This window comes from Gossypium hirsutum, chromosome D09 (genome assembly GCF_007990345.1).
Source record: "Gossypium hirsutum isolate 1008001.06 chromosome D09, Gossypium_hirsutum_v2.1, whole genome shotgun sequence".
Lineage (NCBI taxonomy): Eukaryota > Viridiplantae > Streptophyta > Magnoliopsida > Malvales > Malvaceae > Gossypium > Gossypium hirsutum.
Genome location: NC_053445.1, coordinates 39,322,669 through 39,343,571, shown reverse-complemented (window position 1 = coordinate 39,343,571; position 20,903 = coordinate 39,322,669). Strand labels below are relative to the sequence as shown.

At 32.7% G+C, this 20,903-nt stretch overlaps 1 protein-coding gene across 1 annotated transcript; it reads left to right on the top strand.

Annotated features, from left to right (window-relative positions):
• The first annotated feature begins 8,694 nt into the window (after positions 1 to 8,694).
• LOC107892901 (transcription factor ORG2) lies at positions 8,695 to 9,761 on the top strand. The gene is made up of 3 exons (XM_016817920.2): positions 8,695 to 9,005; positions 9,088 to 9,441; positions 9,551 to 9,761. The coding sequence occupies exons 1-3, from the start codon at positions 8,772 to 8,774 to the stop codon at positions 9,629 to 9,631; spliced, it is 669 nt and encodes a 222-aa protein (XP_016673409.1). The 5' UTR covers positions 8,695 to 8,771; the 3' UTR covers positions 9,632 to 9,761.
• Positions 9,762 to 20,903: the final 11,142 nt, after the last annotated feature.

The window sequence follows — 20,903 nt, the reverse complement described above, 5'->3', positions numbered from 1 at the left end:
CGGTACTATGGTAGTTCCGTGGCAGACCAAGCCGCGTGCGCGAGTGTTTTCAGCGTCAAATCCGTGTTTTGGGCTTCCTAGACTGAGAGATATACACGTGTCTGATTATTCTGATCCGTCGATCTCTAGCTCTCATGTTAACTCTGATCGACATAGAATGAGTGGGGACGAGTCTGACTCGCTGGTTCCTGGACCAGTTGGGACGTCATCCTTGTATCCTGATTCAGGAGCCAGCAATCATGTTTGTCGGGATACGTCAGCTATGCATAATGCTACTCCTTATTCAGGTACGTCTTCTATTTTAATGGGTGATGGTACGCCCGCATTAATATCGTCTGTTGGTCAAAGTGTTTTGCCAACACGGTCTAGGTTGCTTCGGTTATTTAATGTTTTATGTGTCCCAACCATTCGAAAAAATTTGTTGTCAGTATCACAATTTGCTACTGATAATGGGGTGTTTTTTGAGTTTCACTATACTTATTGTGTGACAAAGGACAGCGTGACACAGGAGGTTTTACTGATGGGGCATATTCATAATGGGCTATACCGGTTTTCTATGTCAGATGGTGGTTCTTGTATGTCTGCTACTCAGGTAGAATGTTTGACTTCAACTGCCGACAGTGAGCTATTTTCGTTATAGCACAAGCGACTTGGACATCCGTCGTCAACTGTTGTTAAAAATGTTTTACATAAGTGTCATGTTCCTTTGAATAAAATTGCTATTAGTGATGTTTATACTGCTTGTAAAAAGGGTAAGTTTCATAAGTTGCCATTTACGGCTTCCAATACTGAATATACTGATCCCTTTTCGTTGGTTGTATTTGATGTACGGAGACCTGCCTCGATTGCTTCTAGTAACAATTGGTATTATGTGACGTTCATTGACATGAGTTCTCGGTTTACTTAGGTATACCTAATTCGGCAGAAGTCTCAGGTTTTGACTTGCTTCATTCAGTTTCAGAAACTTGTTCACACTCTATTTGGTAAGACCATCAAGCAGTTCCAGAGTTACTGGGGTGGTGAGTATCGAGCGTTGGCTTCGGTTTTGGCGTCTCAAGGCATCATTCATCGTGTTTCGTGTCTACATATTTCTGAGCAAAATGGCGTTGCCGAGCGTAAACATAGACACGTTGTCGAAATGGGGCTTACTCTTTTATCTCAAGCGGGTCTTTTGATGGAATTCTGGGCATATGCGTTTACATGCGCAGTTCATTTAATAAATCATCTTCCCACACCAGTGTTGGATGGTAAGACTCCGTATAGTGTGCTTTATGGATGAGACCCTACTTATGATCACCTGTGTATCTTTGGATGTTGTTGCTATCCGTTTTTACGCCCGTTTCAGCATCATAAATTAGAATTTCGGTCTCAACCGTCTACATTCTTGGGCTATAACCCTTGTCACAAAGGGTACCAATGTCTGTTGCCGGATGGTCGCGTTATTGTTTCTCGACATGTGGAGTTTGATGAATCTAGGTTCCTCTCTCCGCCAAATATATCTCGGTCACGGGAGGTGAGTACTATACCTACTTATTTTCCTGTTCTTGAGACTAATCCGTTGTTACAACGGAACTCTGTTACTGGTCCTATTTGTCCGCCTAGTGTGCCTGGGTCTCTAAGTCCTTAGAATGGAGTGGATGTTAGTCCAACAAATACTAACTATCGTAATACTTCTGACACTTCAGCACAATATATTTCTAAGCACTGAAATCACATTAGATAATTCCTCTGTCTGATCAGATTTAACCCGAAGTAATTCTCTATTCTGACACTTCAGCACAATATATTTCTGTCTACAGTTTACTACTGCATCATGCTGAGTTAGCCAATCCATACCCAATATCAGATCGAACTCATCAAAAGGGAGTAACATCAAGTCGGCCGAGAAACAATAACCTCTTACCATCAGTGGACAATTTTTACAAATTTTATCCACTAACACAGACTGGCCCAAGGGGTTCGAGACTTTAACCACAAATTCAATATGTTCAACAAATAAATTTTTAACAAGTGCAAGTTTAACACATATATATGAATACGTAGAACCAGGATCAATCAATGCAGTAATATCAGTATCAAGTAAAAAAAATTTACCAGTAATAACATCGGGTGCTGAGGCATCTTCTCTGGCACGAATGGCATATGTCCTAGCAGGTGCCCGTGCCTCAGGCCTGCTTGTAGTATCTCTCGTAGCTCCTCGGTTACCACCGACATCACCAGATGGTCGAGGTGGCCTACCCCTCGAAACTGGATTACTCGGCCTCGATGTCTATTCAGCTTCTTTTTCACCCCTTTCTGGACAATCTCTGAGGAAATGATCAAAAGAACCACATCGGTAACAAGCCCCGCTCTTTAATCGGCATTCATCAAAATGAGTTTTATTACAGCATTGGCATCTTGGCTTAGGGATACCAACACTGCCAACACTGGTCACTGATAGAGTAGAAGGTCTTGGATTAGTCCGCTGAAAACCTCGTTCTCTACCCGAATTCCCAGTGACTGAGGTAAAACGATCCTGGTATTTCTTCAATTTCTTTGAAGCAGAAAACTGAGACTTTTCCATCGATCTTTTATTGAAAACCCAAGCTTCTCTTTCAGCTTGTTTATTTTCTTTGCTCAATTCTTCTGTTTTATAAGCTCGCTCTGCCAATGTAGCAAACTCTCAAATTTCAAGAATTTCGATCAGTAGTTTAATTTCTTCATTTAGCCCTTCTTCGAATCGTTTGCACATTTCAGCCTCTGATTCTACCCATTCCCGAGCATATTTACTCAATCGGACAAATTCTCTTTCATACTCAGATACTGATCTGTTACCCTGTTTCAGCTCAAGAAATTCTTTTCTCTTCTAATCAAGGAACCTCTGACTGATATATTTCTTTTTGAACTTGGTCTGAAAGAATTCCCACGTAATTTCTTCTTTCGGAACAACTGAAACTTTAGTATTCCACCAGTGGTAAGCTGTATCTTTTAGCAATGATACTACACATTTCAGACACTCTTCTGGTGTGCAAGATAATTCCTCCAAAACCCGAATAGTATTCTCTAACCAAAACTTAGCTCGTTCGGGATCATCATTGACTGTAGCTCTGAATTCCTCTGCCCCATATTTTCTAATTTTATCAATCGGAGCTTTCCCTTTTCTGATATATTCAGTACCTGTACCCTGTGGAATCTCGGGAACCGATGAGGAGGAGGAGGGGGAGCTTGAGTTTGCTGCACTATAGGGTTAGTTCTTATATACTGAGCAAACCATTCATTCATCATTTGATAGAAGGCCATTTTAGCTTCTTCATTTTGGTCCCTTGTCTCGGACCTTCTACTACTAGTAGCTTCAGCTTTTCTTTGTTCTGAAGCCGGAGCATGACTCCCGGCTTCCTCGAGTTGAGCTCGGTCGGCAGACATTTACTATAAGAAAATCACATTTCAAATGGTCAGGAGATATCACACTATCAATAATAATTTAAATGGCATGTATAGCTAATCCCATATTTGCTACGTCGGTCTGAGAACCGGTTAAACCGTAGCTCTGCTACCAACAAATGTAACACCCCCTACCCGTTTCCGTCGCCGGAATAGGATACGAGGCAATTCCCAGATTTTACTAATTTTTTTATATAACTCCTTTATAAATATCAAATCTTCCCTGTAAATTTTAAACCAAGACCAATCTGACACAACCAATCCATTTCAATATATTTTCAAGATAGGTTTATAATACTTATAAGATAATCTCATCACATACCAAAACTAAAGTTTGTTAGCCATACCAATAGCTAACTATACATTCATTTCACATTAACATCTGCTTTACTAGCTTATACATGCCATTGATTTTCAAAATAAAGTTTCTTTATATACCGAGATCTTGAGGTTGATAGTGTGATACATCTCCGACCAAATCCGACCTCTGAGCTCTTAACACTACAAAACAGGGGAAACGGAACACGGGGTAAGCACTTTGTGCTTAGTAAGTTCATGCAACAAGAATTATACTTACCATATTATACATCTATCATTTAATAACACAAGCACACATCCAATTTACATAAACATATACTCATCACATACAAACTCAACTTTTGCATTAGTTAAGTAAACATCATATAAATTTCATTACAAAGACAAATGATTGATGAGCTCATCAATTCCATATTTTTCATTCCCTTGTTATTTTTTTCATATTTATCCCGTTGAATTTCTCGAAATTTCGATGTATTTTCAGAGGTACACTTTAGTGTACAAATCCGGGTCCGTCTATTCATATTCATGTGCGCACATTTCCATTTCAAAGAGCACACTCCCACGAACCTCATCCTTACAGCGGGATTACCAGTCCAGGCTAAATCCCCTGTAATATAAATTCATAGAGTATTGTCAGGATTACTAGTCCAGGCTAAATCCCCTGCAACGACAATTACTCTAATGAGCTTGGATCTGAATTACCAGTCCAGGCTAAATTCAGACCCCAATTCGGATTACCCGTCCGGGCTAAATCTATTTTCCACATATTCTTCGGGAGGGCTATATCAGGATAGGATCACCCGTCCGGGCTAGATCCTTTTTACCGTCAATTCCTTTTCAGAGATTCATCGAATTTTCCTTTTATTCAACCGGGATTTATTTCCTCTTTTCATCAAGTATATCAATACTTCATCAATTATCATACAATAAACATCCAACTCATATTCACATCAATAACAAACATTTCAAACATTTAGGAATATAATTCAAGTTACACGAACTTACCTCGATACTTGTTCGTAACCAAAAATCTACTAATCCCAAACTTTTTCTTTCCCTCGATCTTGCTTTGTATTTGAATTTTCTGGATCTAAATAAATAAATTTAATCATTAATCTAATACTTTTCATGTTCATATGTAACATTCTCTATAATTCCATTATTATTTATAATGCATTCAAAGTTGTCTCACTGAGTTACAATCACTAAATTATTTATATCTTGAGCTACGGAACTCCAAATTAAGATCCGCTAATTTTTCCTGAAATTAGACTCACATATCTTCTTATCATAAAATTTTCAGAATTTTTGGTTTAGCCAATAAGTACAGTTTATTCTTTAAAGTTTCCCCTGTTTCATTGTTTGACAGTTCCAACCCCTCTTCACTAAAAATTAATTATCTCATTGTACAGAATTCGGATGATGTTTCCACTTGTTTCTTCTGAAAATAGACTCATTAAGGATTCTAACCATATAAATTATAACTCATAATCATTTTTGTACAATTTTTAATTATTTTCCAAAGTCAGAATAGGGGAACCTGAATTCATTCTGACCTTGTCTCACAAAATCTATTATATCTCATGATTTACACTTCCATTGATTAAACCATTTCTTCTATAAGAAACTAGACTCATATTTTGCTCATCATATAATACGATTTCTACAATTTATGGTGATTTTTCAAAGTTAGAGTACTGCTGCTGTACAAAACTGTTTTAGTGTATGATGTTAATTACCATTTTTCCCTAAACTTTCAATAAATGATAATTTCATCACTGCTCAATTAACCTCTCAATTGAGCTGATTCTTCTCAATTAACACTTTATCCCATCACTTTAAACTACTTTATAACCTTTTTAAATCAGAATTTCAGCACTAGACTTTGATTCCAAACATTTTCACAATTAGGTCCTACAAAACATTTCTATTGAAATTACCTAATAAAATCATCTCATAAACAAGTTAAAGCTTCAATTTCATGCTATTTCATCATAAAATTCCAGCACATATTCATAGCAACTTTCAACTTCATCCATAAAATCAAAAACTAATGAATTTAGTAATAGGACCTAGTTGTAAAAGTCTTAGAAACACAAAAATTACAAGAAAAAGGCAAGGATTAACTCACTTGGTGCAAAAATTATGAAAAACCAGCTTGAAGAAACCCTTAGGACGTTTTTGGCTGATGAGAATGCAGAAAAATAAAGAGGAATCTAGATAATTCCACTTTAGTCCTAACTTTTAAAGCAAATTTTGCAATATTCCAATTTTACCCTTAATTCTTCAATTCTCCTGATTTTTCTCAGCGTATGCCGCCCAAAATATCTTCTTTTGGGGTTATTTTCAATTTTTGTCCCTCTTCATTTAACAATTGAGCTATTTAATCATTCTAGTAACTTTTACACCTTTTTCAATTTAGTCCTTTTCACTTAATTGACTACCCAAGCATTAAAATTTTCTAACGAAATTTTAATACCATATTACTAACACTTCATAAATATTTATAAAAATATTTTTGACTCGGTTTTACGAGATCGAAGTCTCGATACCTTGTTTTTACTCAATTTCTTCTATAATTTCTTTTTCTAACTAACCACTAAATCGGTAAAATTTTTCTATCGATATTTTCATACGATTTTCCTATCATACCAATATTCATGCAAAAATATTAAAATAAATTTCTCTTTAAATCAGATTTGTGGTTATGAAACCACTATTCCGATAACCTTGAATTTAGGTCATTACAATGATGCCTTAATTCGTAATGGTACCTAGGAACTTGTTCCTATGCCATTAGGTCGCAAAGTTATTGGTTGAAAATGGTTGTTTAAAGTGAAGAAAAACCCAGATGGAACGGTTGAATGGTACAAGGCACGTTTGGTTACGAAAGGTTGTTCTCAAGTTTCGGGGTGCGACTTTCAAGAAACATTTAGTCCAGTTGTCAAACCTGCCACTATAAGGGTAATCTTGTCGATCGCGGTTACTAAAGGATGGTCACTTAGACAAGTTGATGTTAATAATGCCTTCTTAAATGGTGATGTTGATAATGAAGTGTTTATGCAGCAACCTCCAAGATATGTTAAGCTTGGTCCTGATGGGAGACCTTTGGTTTGTCGATTAAAGAAGGCGTTATATGGTTTGCGACAGGCTCCACGAGCTTGGTTTGAGAAGTTGAGGACATTTCTATTGACAGTTGGGTTTGTTGGCTCTAAGTCGGATGCTTCTCTATTTGTTCAAGTTTGCTCAGACTCCACTCTCTCTGTTCTTGTTTATGTTGATAACATTATCATTACTGGTAATTTGGCGTCGGCTATTGACTGGTTTGTACAGATGTTGAATGATGAATTTTCATTAAAAGACATTGGTGATTTACATTATTTTTTGGGAGTTGAGGTTACCAGGTCGCATTGTGGGAGCCTTCATCTTTGTCAAAAGAAGTACATCTGGGATATGTTGAAGCGTAGTGGTTTGACGAATGCTAAAGGCGTACATACGCCCATGATTAGCTCGTTGCATATTTCTAAAAATGATGGTGAGTCGTTATCCGATCCGACTGAGTACAGGAGTCTGGCAGGTGCGTTACAGTATGTGGTTATTACTAGGCCCGATATTGCTTATGCGGTTAATAGGGTATGTCAGTTTATGCATAGTCCAACCACAGTTCATATGACTGCTCTTAAAAGGATATTACGATATTTATCTGCTACACTTGATTTTGGAATTGTCTTTCGACGGTCTGATTCTCTTTCTTTAGTTGGGTTTTTTGATGTAAACTGGGGATTGGATTTTGATGATCGGAGGTCTACTTCAAGGTACTGTGTGTTTTTTGGTCATCGAAGAAACAACAGGTGGTGTCGCGGTCTACGGCTGAGGCTGAATATCGAAGTCTTGCTGCTGTTACGAGTGATGTTATGCGGTTACTTTCGTTATTACGAGAATTGCAAATTGGGTCTGCTTCTTCACCAAATATCTGGTGTGATAGCTCTAGTGCAGTCGCAGTTGCTGCTAATCCTGTGTTACACTCCAAGTTTAAGCATGTGGAGTTAGATCTATTTTTTGTTCGTGAGAAGGTTACCGATGGTTCGGTTCTGGTCGGAGAAGTTCCTGCGTCCGATCAAGTTGCTGATGTATTAACTAAACCACTGCCGTTTTCGTGTTTGCTCGGTTTAGAAATTTTCTTCGGGTCTTATCAATAGAGAAGATGGATGCATGTTAAAGATAATAAAACGGTTAGAGAGGTAGTTAGTGAAGGCTGAAAAGTTAGCTAGTTTGTTAAAGATAGCAAGTTATAAATACTATCGTCTGGCTTTGTATTGAGATAAGTAAAACAGTCTAAGTTCATTTTTGAAAATAGTTTGTTCAATAAATTTCTCAAAGTTACCTAGTTTTCTTCATCCCGCTATACTTTTTAGCCAAAAATATGAATAAACATGTCATTCTTTTAACTCATATAAAATAATTACTTCGTAGATATGATAAATTAACTTTGTTTAACATTAGTTATAATTAGAACAAAAACATGCAACAAAAAAATAAGAGTAAAAAAGAATCGATATAACCACAAGGATGAGATTTTTAGGAACATTGCTTTGATGCATAAAGATCCCATAATTGCAACTCGATTACAATTCCTTTACAAGGCCTTATTTATTGCAGGAGCTTCATCCTATTAGTACTTGGAACAACTTGCAAGTTTTTCAAGGAAAACCTTTGTATATAACATGGAGAGTGGGCGGTGAGGAACATGTCCTTCACGTGACCTGCGAGATCTTACGCATGTCTTTCAGCGGCAATCCTACTCCTGGCTCGTGCAGTCCTCATGCATGGCAAATTGCCCACATTCTCTTTCTCCTTTATTTTTATAATGTTTTAATAAAATATTAAGTTTTTTAAAAGAGACACCAACTCCATGTATATATTAAACAAAGGGAGAATATCTGATAAGTGTTTTAGTTTGTATATATCCATCAGTCAATGATCCTTTCAGTTTATTAAAGAAAAGTTGCAAGAAGTTAAAGCAGTTTAATATGTGTGCATTAGCCCCATTCCCAACGCCTAACTGGCCTTTGCTCAATCCCATTGGCCATCAACTTAACTATATCTATGAAAACAATGAAACCCTAGACTCGGTCCCTCAAGCCAGCTTCGATCCCTGCGTGGTTAAGAAGCTTAACCACAATGCTAGCGAGCGCCACCGGCGGAAGACGGTTAACAGCTTGTTTTCATCTCTTCGATCATTGCTTCCACTTGCAGATCAAATGGTACATAACTAATTTCTTATTTGAAGGCATATACATGCATGTCATAAATATGAATATGCAACTCATCAATTTGTTGTTGCAGAAGAAGGTGAGCATTCCAGCGACGGTTTCAGAAGCTGTGAAATATATACCAGAGTTGCAGGAGCAAGTGGAGAGATTGGTTCATAAAAAAGAAGAGCTTTTGTTGAGGATTTCTCAGCAGGGTGGTATTAAACTTTGTAGTGATGGAAGATGTTCAAGCAGTGCTACGGTTTCTATAAATCGGCTAACTAGTGATAGTGAAGTTATTCAGATAACGTTGCGAAAGGACCGAGTTCAGAAGACTCAGTTATCTGAGATTTTGCATATCTTGGAGGAGCAACAAGGATTAATCCTTTTGAATGCTACTTCTTTTGAGTCATTTGGAGGCATGATCTTCTACAATATTCACCTTCAGGTGCATATATATATATATATATATTTCTAAGAGTGAAATTGTTAAAGTGATAATTGTACATGAAATCAAGCAGTTTAAGTGGCTTCTTTCATCTAATTGGATTGTGCAGGTGGCACCCAAAACAAATTACCAATTAAGGGAATCAGATATTGAGGCATTGAGGGGGAAGCTTTTGGCACTGTGTAATTAATCATGGCTATATATCCCTAACTAAATGTGAACTACAACTTTTATATAATTAATGGCATGCTGTTGTCTCTTAATTTGATCCTTATCCTCGTAATTCTTATTCCCAATCCCCTTTTCAAACACATATTACATAGCCCCTCTCAAACCAATTGAGAGAATAGCAAGGCAACCTAAAGGTTTAAGTAGCTTCTTTTTCTCATCAACTAGTCAAGTTTTGATCTTCTCTTAACATACGAGTAGAGTAAATTGAGAAGAGAATTACAACGAAAATCATAGAGAGGCATGAGTCATAAGTTGTATTTGGGTATAATTATGTTGCAAACACCGTACATGCATCAAATTTCAAATTAATTAACGTTCCTACGGTTAATTTCCCAGATTTTATCAACATTTGCCATACCCAGAATTTGAACATTTCAGATTCCAAATAAATATGCCCTGTAGATCTACCAGTTGTTGATCGGAAAATTGAATGGATCTTCGAAAAAAGCTATTGCTTAATTACAGTATTGATTTCGGAATTTGTATATTTTATTGTAGCTGTGTTGAGTATTGTCAAATTATTTATCAATGACTGAAGAATATTAACTTTTAAAAATTTCACGTTTTAGTCAATATTTTCGTTGAAAAAAATCAATTTAACTCTTTTTAAAAAAAAGTTGATGGTCAAATTCGACTCTTTTTAAGATGTTTAGGGTTAAACTTAGCTAGAAAAGAATAAAAACCAAATTAATAAAAGATGTAAACATTAAGAGCTAAATCTATAATTATGTCATAAATCACACACCACAATATTACATTACAAAATTGTAATATTCTATATATATAAGTAGTTTTCTTAGCCGGCGATGCACAGATTTGGTTGTATGTATCAATTAAAATATATTAACATTATTTTATAATTTTGTATAAATTTAATTATGGTTGATATTTATTATAAATAAATTTAAATCATTTTATATTTTTTGTGATTATCTAAATTATATATATTGCACATACACTATACAAAATATAACTTAAATGATACATAGAGCACGGATAAGGTGTATCTTATATTTTAAAGATAATTACCCATGATTTATGTATCAATTTGTCAAAGAAATTAATTAAAATTTTAAACAAAAACTAATATTATAAAAATGTAATGTGCAATATATATCAGGTTCATTAATATACACATGTTTATTTGATGTAACGTGGGCACGAGCCAAATTTTAATGAATTTCTTCAAAAATTGATACATAGAACACGAGTAACAAAAATTATTACAGTACTCGTGCTCTATGTATCATAGGTTGTTTGTGTATCTTGTTGTGTTATTTTATAAATATTTTTACAAAATTTATCAATAATATCACAAATAAATGTAATTTATCTTGTACTTTTACATGTTTTCTAATATATTATTTTATTATTAAACTCTACTTTTAATAAGATTATAAAACTGTCACTAATTGAAAAAAATAATTGTGAAAGAAAAATAATATTAATAGCATTTAATTTAACATAATAATTATTATTATAAAGTTTCAAATTTTTATGGGAAATTTCAAATTCTCAAATTAATTGGACTCTAATTGTAAATTTATCAAATTTAAATATTTATATAAATAAAATTAATGGAAATGATGGGCCCAATGGGTTGAACTCTAAAAAGGCCATCCACCATTGCAGAAAGGTGATGTGTTTTTTCTTTGGAACCCAACACTTAAAACAAGAAGCTAGGCAATGAAAGAAAATCGTGGGATGTGTAGGATCACTGTTGCTTTGCATTATCATCACGTAGCTTCAGAAAACATCAACATGTTCGATACCACGATCTAGTCACCTACTAACCCAACCGCATGCTCATGAATTCAAAACAAACTACCACCCCATGAACCATCGCATTCCGCCATTCCTAACCCAATCCCTTCGTAGGGTCTTCATTCAAGTACCTACTTCTTTCACCCATCAAATCTTACTTGTTTTAACTGTAAACATGCAATGTTAGATGACCTTACTCATGAGACAAGAGACAAATAAATATGGACCCATTTGATCCATAAAATGTCTTAATGCTTTTCTCTTGTAACAACAATTTGATATATATATATTTGGAAATCATGTATTATTTTTATAAATTTAAATACTAAAATTTTATAAAATAAAATCCAAACCGAACAATTCCTTTTTTATATATATTTATATATTGGTATAGAAAAACCCAAAACCATTAAGATAATGATGGTATAGATGGAAATGTGTAGTTTGTGAAGATGAAAAGGACAAGACTGGTGACAGCAGCAAATGTCCAAACCGCGTCCGACAAAACACAAAGTTTGGGAGGCAGATCCACTTCTTTATATTACATTGAAAACATATCAGCCCATTTCCCCGATAGTGGTTTACAATTACAACTGCTTTACACTTTATACCGACCGGAAAGTAGGCCGAACTTGTGAAACATAGGTACCCACTTTGGCCCAATCATTTACAAACTACTTCAGTTTTTCTTTTCCATCTCACCAGCATAGCATCCAATTATACGAAGGGTAACAAGTGTTGGGTGCAATAGTATGACATGTTGAATTTTTAAGGAGAGAACATAAATTTAAACCACAAGACATAAATTAAACATGGAAATCTGATGAAATCACGCATAAAATAATTTTAGTTTAGAATTTTATCTTATGATTTTATGTTCAGCTTGAGTCTTGTGAATGGAGAAAATAAAATTAGAAGAATTTTACTTTACTTCAAATTTAATCAGAATCCAATATGATTTCGGGAAGATCTAAGACCAAATATATATTATAGTAAATGCAAAATATATCAAAAGTCTAATTTGATAAAAAAAAAATTAGTTGGGTTAGTTGAATAATTAAATTTTTTACTTGAGTGGAAAATATATTGGAAATGGATCCAAAACAAAGCGTTGTGTTTGGTAGGAGGAAAGGAAAGAACATGGATAGAGAAATGTAGGCGATAGAGGGAGCAAAAGGGAAATGAAAACAAAAAACTGAGGAGCAGAAATGGGAGTGCAGGGTGGCTGGCTATTCCTTCTCCAACACAACTTTGAAGTGCCGCCCACCTAAGTGTCCCCAGTAATTGACCTTCCACCAAACATAACCCTAATATCCCAACAATCCCCAGAGGCTTGAAGAATTAAATTTCACTTCAAAACCAGCAGTACCAGCTTTCATTTACGTCTTACATCCTCTTCTCACATGTCACATATTTATTCAAATTCTAATTAGTATTTAATGTAATTTTATTGGTTTAATAAGTACTTATTTATATTAGAAACAAATATTATCGAATAAAGATGTTCTGTAATCAATAATATTAGAGCCAAACCAAGTTAAATCTTGTTTTTTTATGTTGATTTCACTTTGATTACAATTTCTTAACAATACATTGAGTTTGAATTGATATGAAAAGATTATAATAAAAAATTTTATATAAATTTTAATTATAAATATTAACATGTTAAGATTTATAAAAAATTATATGGTGAGGTTTCTTGAGTTTAAGAGAGGAATAGATTATTTTTAATTGAGATTTACAGAATTTCTTATGTAATTTTGACTCCTAAAAGAATTTACTCGAGGAAAGAGATTTACATGGCTTGATATAGGTCCCGAGGTAGGTGTCTTTTTAAAGAGGGCTAGTAGTTGAGTTATGTAGGCCTCCTATATGTCTATGTCACAATTCGTGGATCAAACATGTGACAAAAGCACACAGAACAATTCAAGGAGGTCAATGGATTAAATTGAACTCATTTAACCCACTTGAACTAACTCGCTTCGTGAAACATAAAAAAAAAAAAGAAAAAAGAAGCTATCTACTTAAAGTCTAGTGGCCCAATAAAACACTCCACTAATTTAGAGTTAGTAGGATAAATATTATAAATAGATATCAATCTTAGTCGTCAATATAATTCAAATTATATTGTTGAACCAAAGAGAATTTAACTATAAATAGAAGTGTTTGTTTTTGTTAATTGATCATTAGAACGAGGACAACTGTTAAACTGAACGGTGAATGTGGGTATTATAAAAAATGATGTAGATTAAAGTTTAGACATCTACAGTTAACCATGTATTAGACAAAATAGTAATAATTAATACTTTAAACCCAATAGCAATTAGCAAACCCTGAGTTAATAAAGTTTAGGCCGAAACCTATGATTAGTACTAATCCTCTGACGTCTATGCTATAAGCCCAAGTGGCTACTACTAACCCAAACTTTTATCATTCTATTTAACAAATATTTTACAAGAAATGCTTCCGAAGTTGGATTACAAATATTAATCTTGATGAAAATCTTTTCTTTAAGTTGAGAAATAGAACTTTCCATAGGGGTAAATATAGATACATTAAAATATCTATCGACCTTTGATAAATGACATTTTATACTCTTTAAAAATGATTATTTTCTTAAACATGATAATTTTTGAATTCCTTATATTTAAATTTTTTTTTATATTATAAATCATAACTAAAGCAATTTATAATCATATAAAATTTGAGATATTTATTTATTAGTACCCTATTCGTATATTTTATACTTTTTATTAGAAAATTAGATCATTTCCCTCTTAGTTTAATCTTTTAACTACCAAACGGAGAAAGGTGATTTGGTTTAGGCTGATTTAACGAGTCGCGATGGGTTTATATCTATCCTTATCACATAATCAATTGATAATGAAAGCTCAATAAATTAGACTATGAGCAAACTACACTATTAGTCACTAAATTATTAATAATTTTTTATTTTGATCACTTTTATTAAAAAGATTTATGATTTTATCACTAAAATTGTAAAACTTGTTTTTTGGTCAGTGGCATTTTTTAGTTGGTATGATAATAATTTTAGTTCTCAATTTTTTTTTATTTTCTATCAATTTGACCCTAATTATTGATGATATATAAAATGATAAAAATTGATTTTTTTTAATTTATAAAATTCTAAAAATTAAAATTAAAATAGAAGGAAATAAATTTTCAAAAATAGATAAAGCGAGAAAAATGTGGGAAAATTGTTTGCAAACCCTTCAAATTTTCTTTCTGTATTATCTATATAGAAATATTCAATACTCTTTTTTTTTAATTAAACAAAATTAATGATTCTTTGTTTTTTACCTATTTTGTTTTTTGACATAGTTTTTTTGTTAAAAAGAACAAAAATTCTATATTTTAAATAATTGAGTTTTTTATTATATTATATTATATATAATTAGGGTCAAATTACAGAAAGTATGAAATTTGAGGACTAAAATTACTATTATATCAATTAAAAAAGTACCACTTCACAGTTGGGTGATAAAAAAATAATTTTGAAATTTTTTATAATCAAATTATAACTTTTTCAATTAAGTAACCGAAACGAAAACTTATCCATATTTTATGACTATGATGTAATTTACCCTTATGTTATACTAGTATTCGTGAAGGTTTTCGATATATTGATAACTGGGTTGAATAATTATTTGTTAAATTAATTTAGAATATATTTGGTTATACATATTTTGCCTAAAGTTACCTCCTTCGTTGCTCCCAAGATTGTCTCACCTACTGTAGTACCTTGTCAACTATGGTTCTCGCTAACGCACAATATACTCCACACGTGGAGCCTTTTCAACCGGCCTCACCTAGATACATGTCAAGCCTTCTTAAGGCCTGTATAGCACATGGAACTTTACCAGATCCAATCGAAGTCCAACTCCAACCATTGCTTGGCCAGAAGCCTACTTTGTCACCTCAGAAGTAAGATTTTCAAATTTGAATTAGAGTTCAAATCAATTAGATAATCTATTTTCAGTTTAGTCTGTTTGATCAGTTCAACAGATTCGTTCAATTTGATTGAATAAATTATTAATAATAAAAAAATAAAGAAAATCAATTCAATCAATTTAAAGTAGTTAATGAATTAATCAATTTAACCCAATATTCTAAATTGATACTTCGACCGATTCAATCTGATTCTAAAAACTTAGAAACAAACCATAATTAGACTCACATGAACAAGTATCTAAGTATAAAAGACCAACCTTAATTATAAATACCTCTTCATCAGTGATAGGCAAGACCACCCAAGTAAGTGGCTTTTTGCATGGTGATCCACTCACCACTGATTAAATCACCACTCACCTCCTTATTATTTAGTCTCCTCCATAATTTGGCTTAGTAAGCATGGACTTCGTGGTTCACTCTGATGACGATATCACTGAAAACCCCAATACCACTACTCATCCATTCAAATTAGTCAGAACAGCAATCCTCAGATAGACAAAGCCCGTACAACCCATATCACTATACGAGAATATTTACCGTTAGTATCAGCTATAATATCTCAGTGATATGTAGTAATTTAATATGTTAAATTGTTGTTGAGTAATTTACCAATTTTTTCAATGCCCGTTGATATTTAGATTTTAGTGTTAATGATAATTTTCTTAATGTCTTACTCTTTTTTGAGATTCAAATTGACAAAAATATAATTATATTTTTTTGTTTTTTGTTTTTTGTTTTTTTACTTTTTATTTATATTGTATGATTTTTTAAGCAAATACGTGATACCTATTTAAATTTTAATTTAATTGTGTACGTTAACTTTGAGATGAATTCTCATCTCATTCTCGTTTATCTTTTTTTTTAATTTATTTATTTTCCATTAGAAGGCTTTTTTATCCAATTGACTCAAAAGAATTAATTACTTACGAAAATGATCAAGTCAAAACTTATGCACGTAAATGACCCGTTCTCCACAGTGATCGCCGGTGCTGCCTAACACACTGGCAACACTGCCCCCTCATCATTAGCCAACCATCGGCTTTTTAAAAAAGTATTAATTTTTTTGAGTGTCACTATTGTGTCAGACGGCACCAGTATATAATTTTCAAATATTCGTTAAAAATACGAGTATTCAGGGAGGAAAAAAAAAAGAAAAATCTATTTTTTTTAATGGGTATTATTGGTCTATCAAGTGGCACTAGAGAAATTTAAAAAAATAAAAATTGGGTGACATCGGTATGTCAAGAATTACCTGTTAAAAATTTTAAAAAATATTTTTTTTAGGTGTCGTAGTCGTGCCAGGCGGCACCCGTGATTTAAAAAAAATTGTAAAAAAGTAGTAGTTTGAAGCTTTGATCATTGTTTTAGAAGATTTGGAGCCGGCTACTGGGTCATCTGAACCGTAGAAGTCAACGAGAAGGAGGAAATCTCTTCTTTGGTGTCGAAATCGGCATAAAAAGCCACTGTAAGTGGCGACATTGGTGGCTATTGAGTACAATAACTAGGGTTCTCAATTGAGGAAAAAGAAGGGAAAGAAAAGAAATAAAATAAAAAAAAGAAGGGAAATTTGAATGGAAAAGGAAAATAGAGAATCAAATTACGAGAAAGGAAAGAGAATAACAAAAATGGAAAACGGAGAAATGAAAGGGAATTTAATATTTTGATATGGATATTTTTGTAAATAATTAATAATTTTAATTTAAAGAATTGTAACTAACCAATATTTGATTTAAAATAGGTTTAGTAAATAAAGGATAGAAAGAGTGAGGGGATTCTCCTCTAATTAAATGATGATGAAGTAGCCACTTTTAAGGTTAATTTTATCCATAAGAAATTGATCTATGTGTCACTTTTATATCCATAGACTTGCTACTTTGTGAAAAGCCACGGACATGCTCTCTTTGTTGTTATGGGACTTTTTGTCTTTCTCCCCTTCCACTCTTTCACTTCATTATTAATATATCTTTCACAATAGTAGTTTACTTATATTCTCAAATTATTTTTTATGTTTTCACTTTATATCAACCAAAAATAATCATAAATTATAAAACTCATTTTTTATAGTTTTAAACATCATAATCAATTTTTAATGATATAAACTTTTAAAAATTAAATATAAATGATGTTCTAAAGTTTAAGTTTTTTTTTTATATTGGGACTAATTTTACTAAATGAAATAAGATTATGAGAAATTTTAAAAAAAAAATCATTTTTAAGTGAAATTTGAAGAATGAATAATTGTATGGTGCAATTAGTGAATTAACGATTGAACCAAGACTTGTTGCTCCTAATTATATGGTTACTACTCACATACCCTAAGCTCTCTCAATACGGTTCTGGCATAGAAATCACCTTTAACTCTTAGCTCTCGTTAATTTTGGGCTACCATTCACTCCATCTCTCCAATTCAGTGCTTTGTGTGCAAATTAGACGATTGTAGTAAAGGTGCGACATCTTCTCTACACCAACCCAACATAGAGTTGTTCCTCCTTAGCGGTAATAAGTTCTCCTAATTAGCAAGTAAATCACAAGAAGCATCACTAACCACAGAGAAAATCAATGGCCCACATATTCAACATAAACACAAAAATCAACTACAGAATACTGCAAAATGTAAAAAAATGAGAGAGGGCAACAAAGTAGTTGATGAGTTAATTTTAATGGCGTTCTCAGAACTGTTGGGTAGGTATTTCTTTATACAACCGTCAAATAAAGTCCTCCTATTACTGCATGATGATTATTTTGAAATGTCTTAGCCCCACATAGCGAGGGAAGCAGAGGCTGCAGCGAGAGAAGCAGAGCAGAGCAAAAAGTACGACAAACTCCAGCAGCAGCTTCAGACTATGATGAAGATGTTTCAGTCGCAACTTCCGCCGTCATAGTGTATTGCATAAATATTTTTATCATTTTAACATTTAACATTTTTGCAAAAATAATATGAATTCACTTTTATTTATTGATATTAATATTATTTTATTTGTTTAATTTGAAATATTATATAAATTTATTGCTTTTGGCTGGTTTAGATCTGGTTGCTTTTGATTTGTTGCTACAAGAGGGCTGAAAAAATGAAAATTTTAATATAAAAAAATCCCAAAATAGTGGCGTTTTTGTATAAAAGCGCCGCTAAAGAACGTTTAGAAAAAAAAATGCCGCTAAAGACCATGTTCTTTAGAGGCACTTAAAGAAAAAAGCCACTAAAAATCATGTTCTTTAGCGGCGCTTAAAAAAACGCCGCTAAAGACTATGTTCTTTAGCAGCGCTTAGAAAAAAACGCCGCTAAAGACGCTAAAAAACATGATCTTTAGCGGCGTTTTTCTCTAAGCGCCTCTAAAGAACATGGTCTTTAGCGGCTTTTTTTTTCTAAGCGCCGCTAAAGAACATGGTCTTTAGCGGCGTTTTTGTTTGTAAACGCTGTAAACGTTTGCGACGTTTTCGTTAGCGGCCTTTTTGCTGCGCTTGTGGAAGCACCGCAAATACCTTTAGTGGCGTTAAAAAGGGCCGCTAAAGACCTGTTTTGGTGTAGCGAACATAGTTTAGTTATGGTTTAATCCTTTTTTTATACCAAAAAAAAAATTAAATATATAGTAGAAACTCCAAAATGTCGAATGCCCAGTAGTTGATATCTCTTACAATTGATTTTTCCTACCAATTTGATATTAATATAAAGATATTTACAAAAAGAGAAATAAATTAAACCATAACTAAGAAGAAAACCTAAAGAAAACTTAAAAGAATGAAGAGAAAAACTTTCAAAAGAGAAAACTAAAGAAAAGCCTATGTGTGGTTGTTGCTCTCCAAAAATTCTCTTCTAAAACAACCGAAAATGAACCATTTATATGGTAGGATTTCAGTGCTGGAAAAAGTCATTTTTACCTTGCATTAAAACGTTGTAATTTGCATAGCGTCGCAACATCGTTTCTTTTTTTTTGTAAGGTCCCCTGGAGTAATCTGCTCAATAAAATTTAAAATCATTAAAACGTTATGACATTGATTTCTGTTTAGCAATATCATGACATTCGCTCAACATCGCAACGTTGACCCCCAAAATTGCACCTTACATTACGTCAAGTCATTACCTTCACCAAAGCACTCTAATTAGGCTCAACCATAACTTAAAACATTAGAAACACTAAAAATCAAGGTAAAATAGCTACTGAATCTACATTCTACCCTAAACACTTAATTGACCATAAAAAAATAAGCGAATTCACCCCAAAACAAGCTAAAACTAAAATGAAAAATGACTTAAAATATAGTTAAATTATACACTCATCATATTCCCCTTGTCCCTAAGCAAAACTACTAAGAACTCAAACAATATGCAACAAAGATGACTCATAGTGCATGAAAAATAACTTTAGGAAGCAGGAGTTTATCATAAAGCCTAAAGATCGTTAGTAGGCTTATTAATGAAATAAGAATGGTAATATAAATGTGGATGAAACAGTGATATGTGATGGTGCTGAAAAGAATCAAGACATCAATGCTTGGTGTTTGTGTGCTTAAGTTGTGTAACCAATCACCATAGTTCAAATAGAACAAGATAATAGAAGGTAGAAATAGACTTAGCTAAGTATACTAACCTTTTCTAAAGTGCAGCTTCCGATATTGATAAGGCTTTTAGGCTTGTAATGTTGTCTCAACTTAAGATCAAAGTATTTTTTTTAATCACTTTTATATTCATTTTAAAATTTATAAAGATTAATTTTTTTTTAAAGTTTGTGGTTGTTCCTTTCAATGATATTGTCTTCAAAATATGAACTTGAATCTTCTTCTTCGGAATGCAGTACGCATAGTGGCATGGCCAAAAGAGATAGGCCTTGGCCCTAGAAAATAAGTAAAATTGGTTTAAATTTTTAGATAATTAGAAAGTTACATATTATTATTTATCATCAAAAGTTAAAATTTTTAAGCTTCAATTATTAAATAAAATATTGATAAAATATGTTAAAATTTTACAATATTATTCAAATTTTGAAAGCAGACTTATTACCTTAAATTATTATGTTTGAAATTAGAATTATGCATTAAAAACACAAAAAAACAACATAAAATGTAACAAACACATGTAACTCAGACAAGTATGCTAACAATGCTATTTATCATTTAAAACCTAAAACCTTACTTTAGTATTTTTTTTGGTAAATTTAAAAATATAAAATCATAATCAGACTAGACGATGTTAAATCATTCCGTTAGCAATTGTTATGTAACTTTTAAAAGATTATATTACTTTAGTATATTTTAGTTTGTGTACTCATGCATCATTGAGTATGTCAATGTAATTATATTAAATTAGTTGTTTAAAATTTGCATTAAAATTAAATGGTTACATTTTCAATTCATTAAATAAAAACATAAAAACATATATTATCTATTCCTTGATTTGAAAATATGATATTAAATAAATCAAAAGTGTACCATAAATGCTTAAAATAATTAAAAAGTAATATTATTTTAACATTAAATAAAGTAATTAAAAATTAATAATA

Bases quoted from the DNA above. Each gene is read 5' to 3' on its own strand.
- LOC107892901 (XM_016817920.2), top strand. From the start codon at position 8,772: ATGTGTGCATTAGCCCCATTCCCAACGCCTAACTGGCCTTTGCTCAAT. The intron at 9,006-9,087 runs GTACATAACTAA...TTGTTGTTGCAG, and splicing joins TTCCACTTGCAGATCAAATG to AAGAAGGTGAGCATTCCAGC. The intron at 9,442-9,550 runs GTGCATATATAT...TGGATTGTGCAG, and splicing joins TCTACAATATTCACCTTCAG to GTGGCACCCAAAACAAATTA.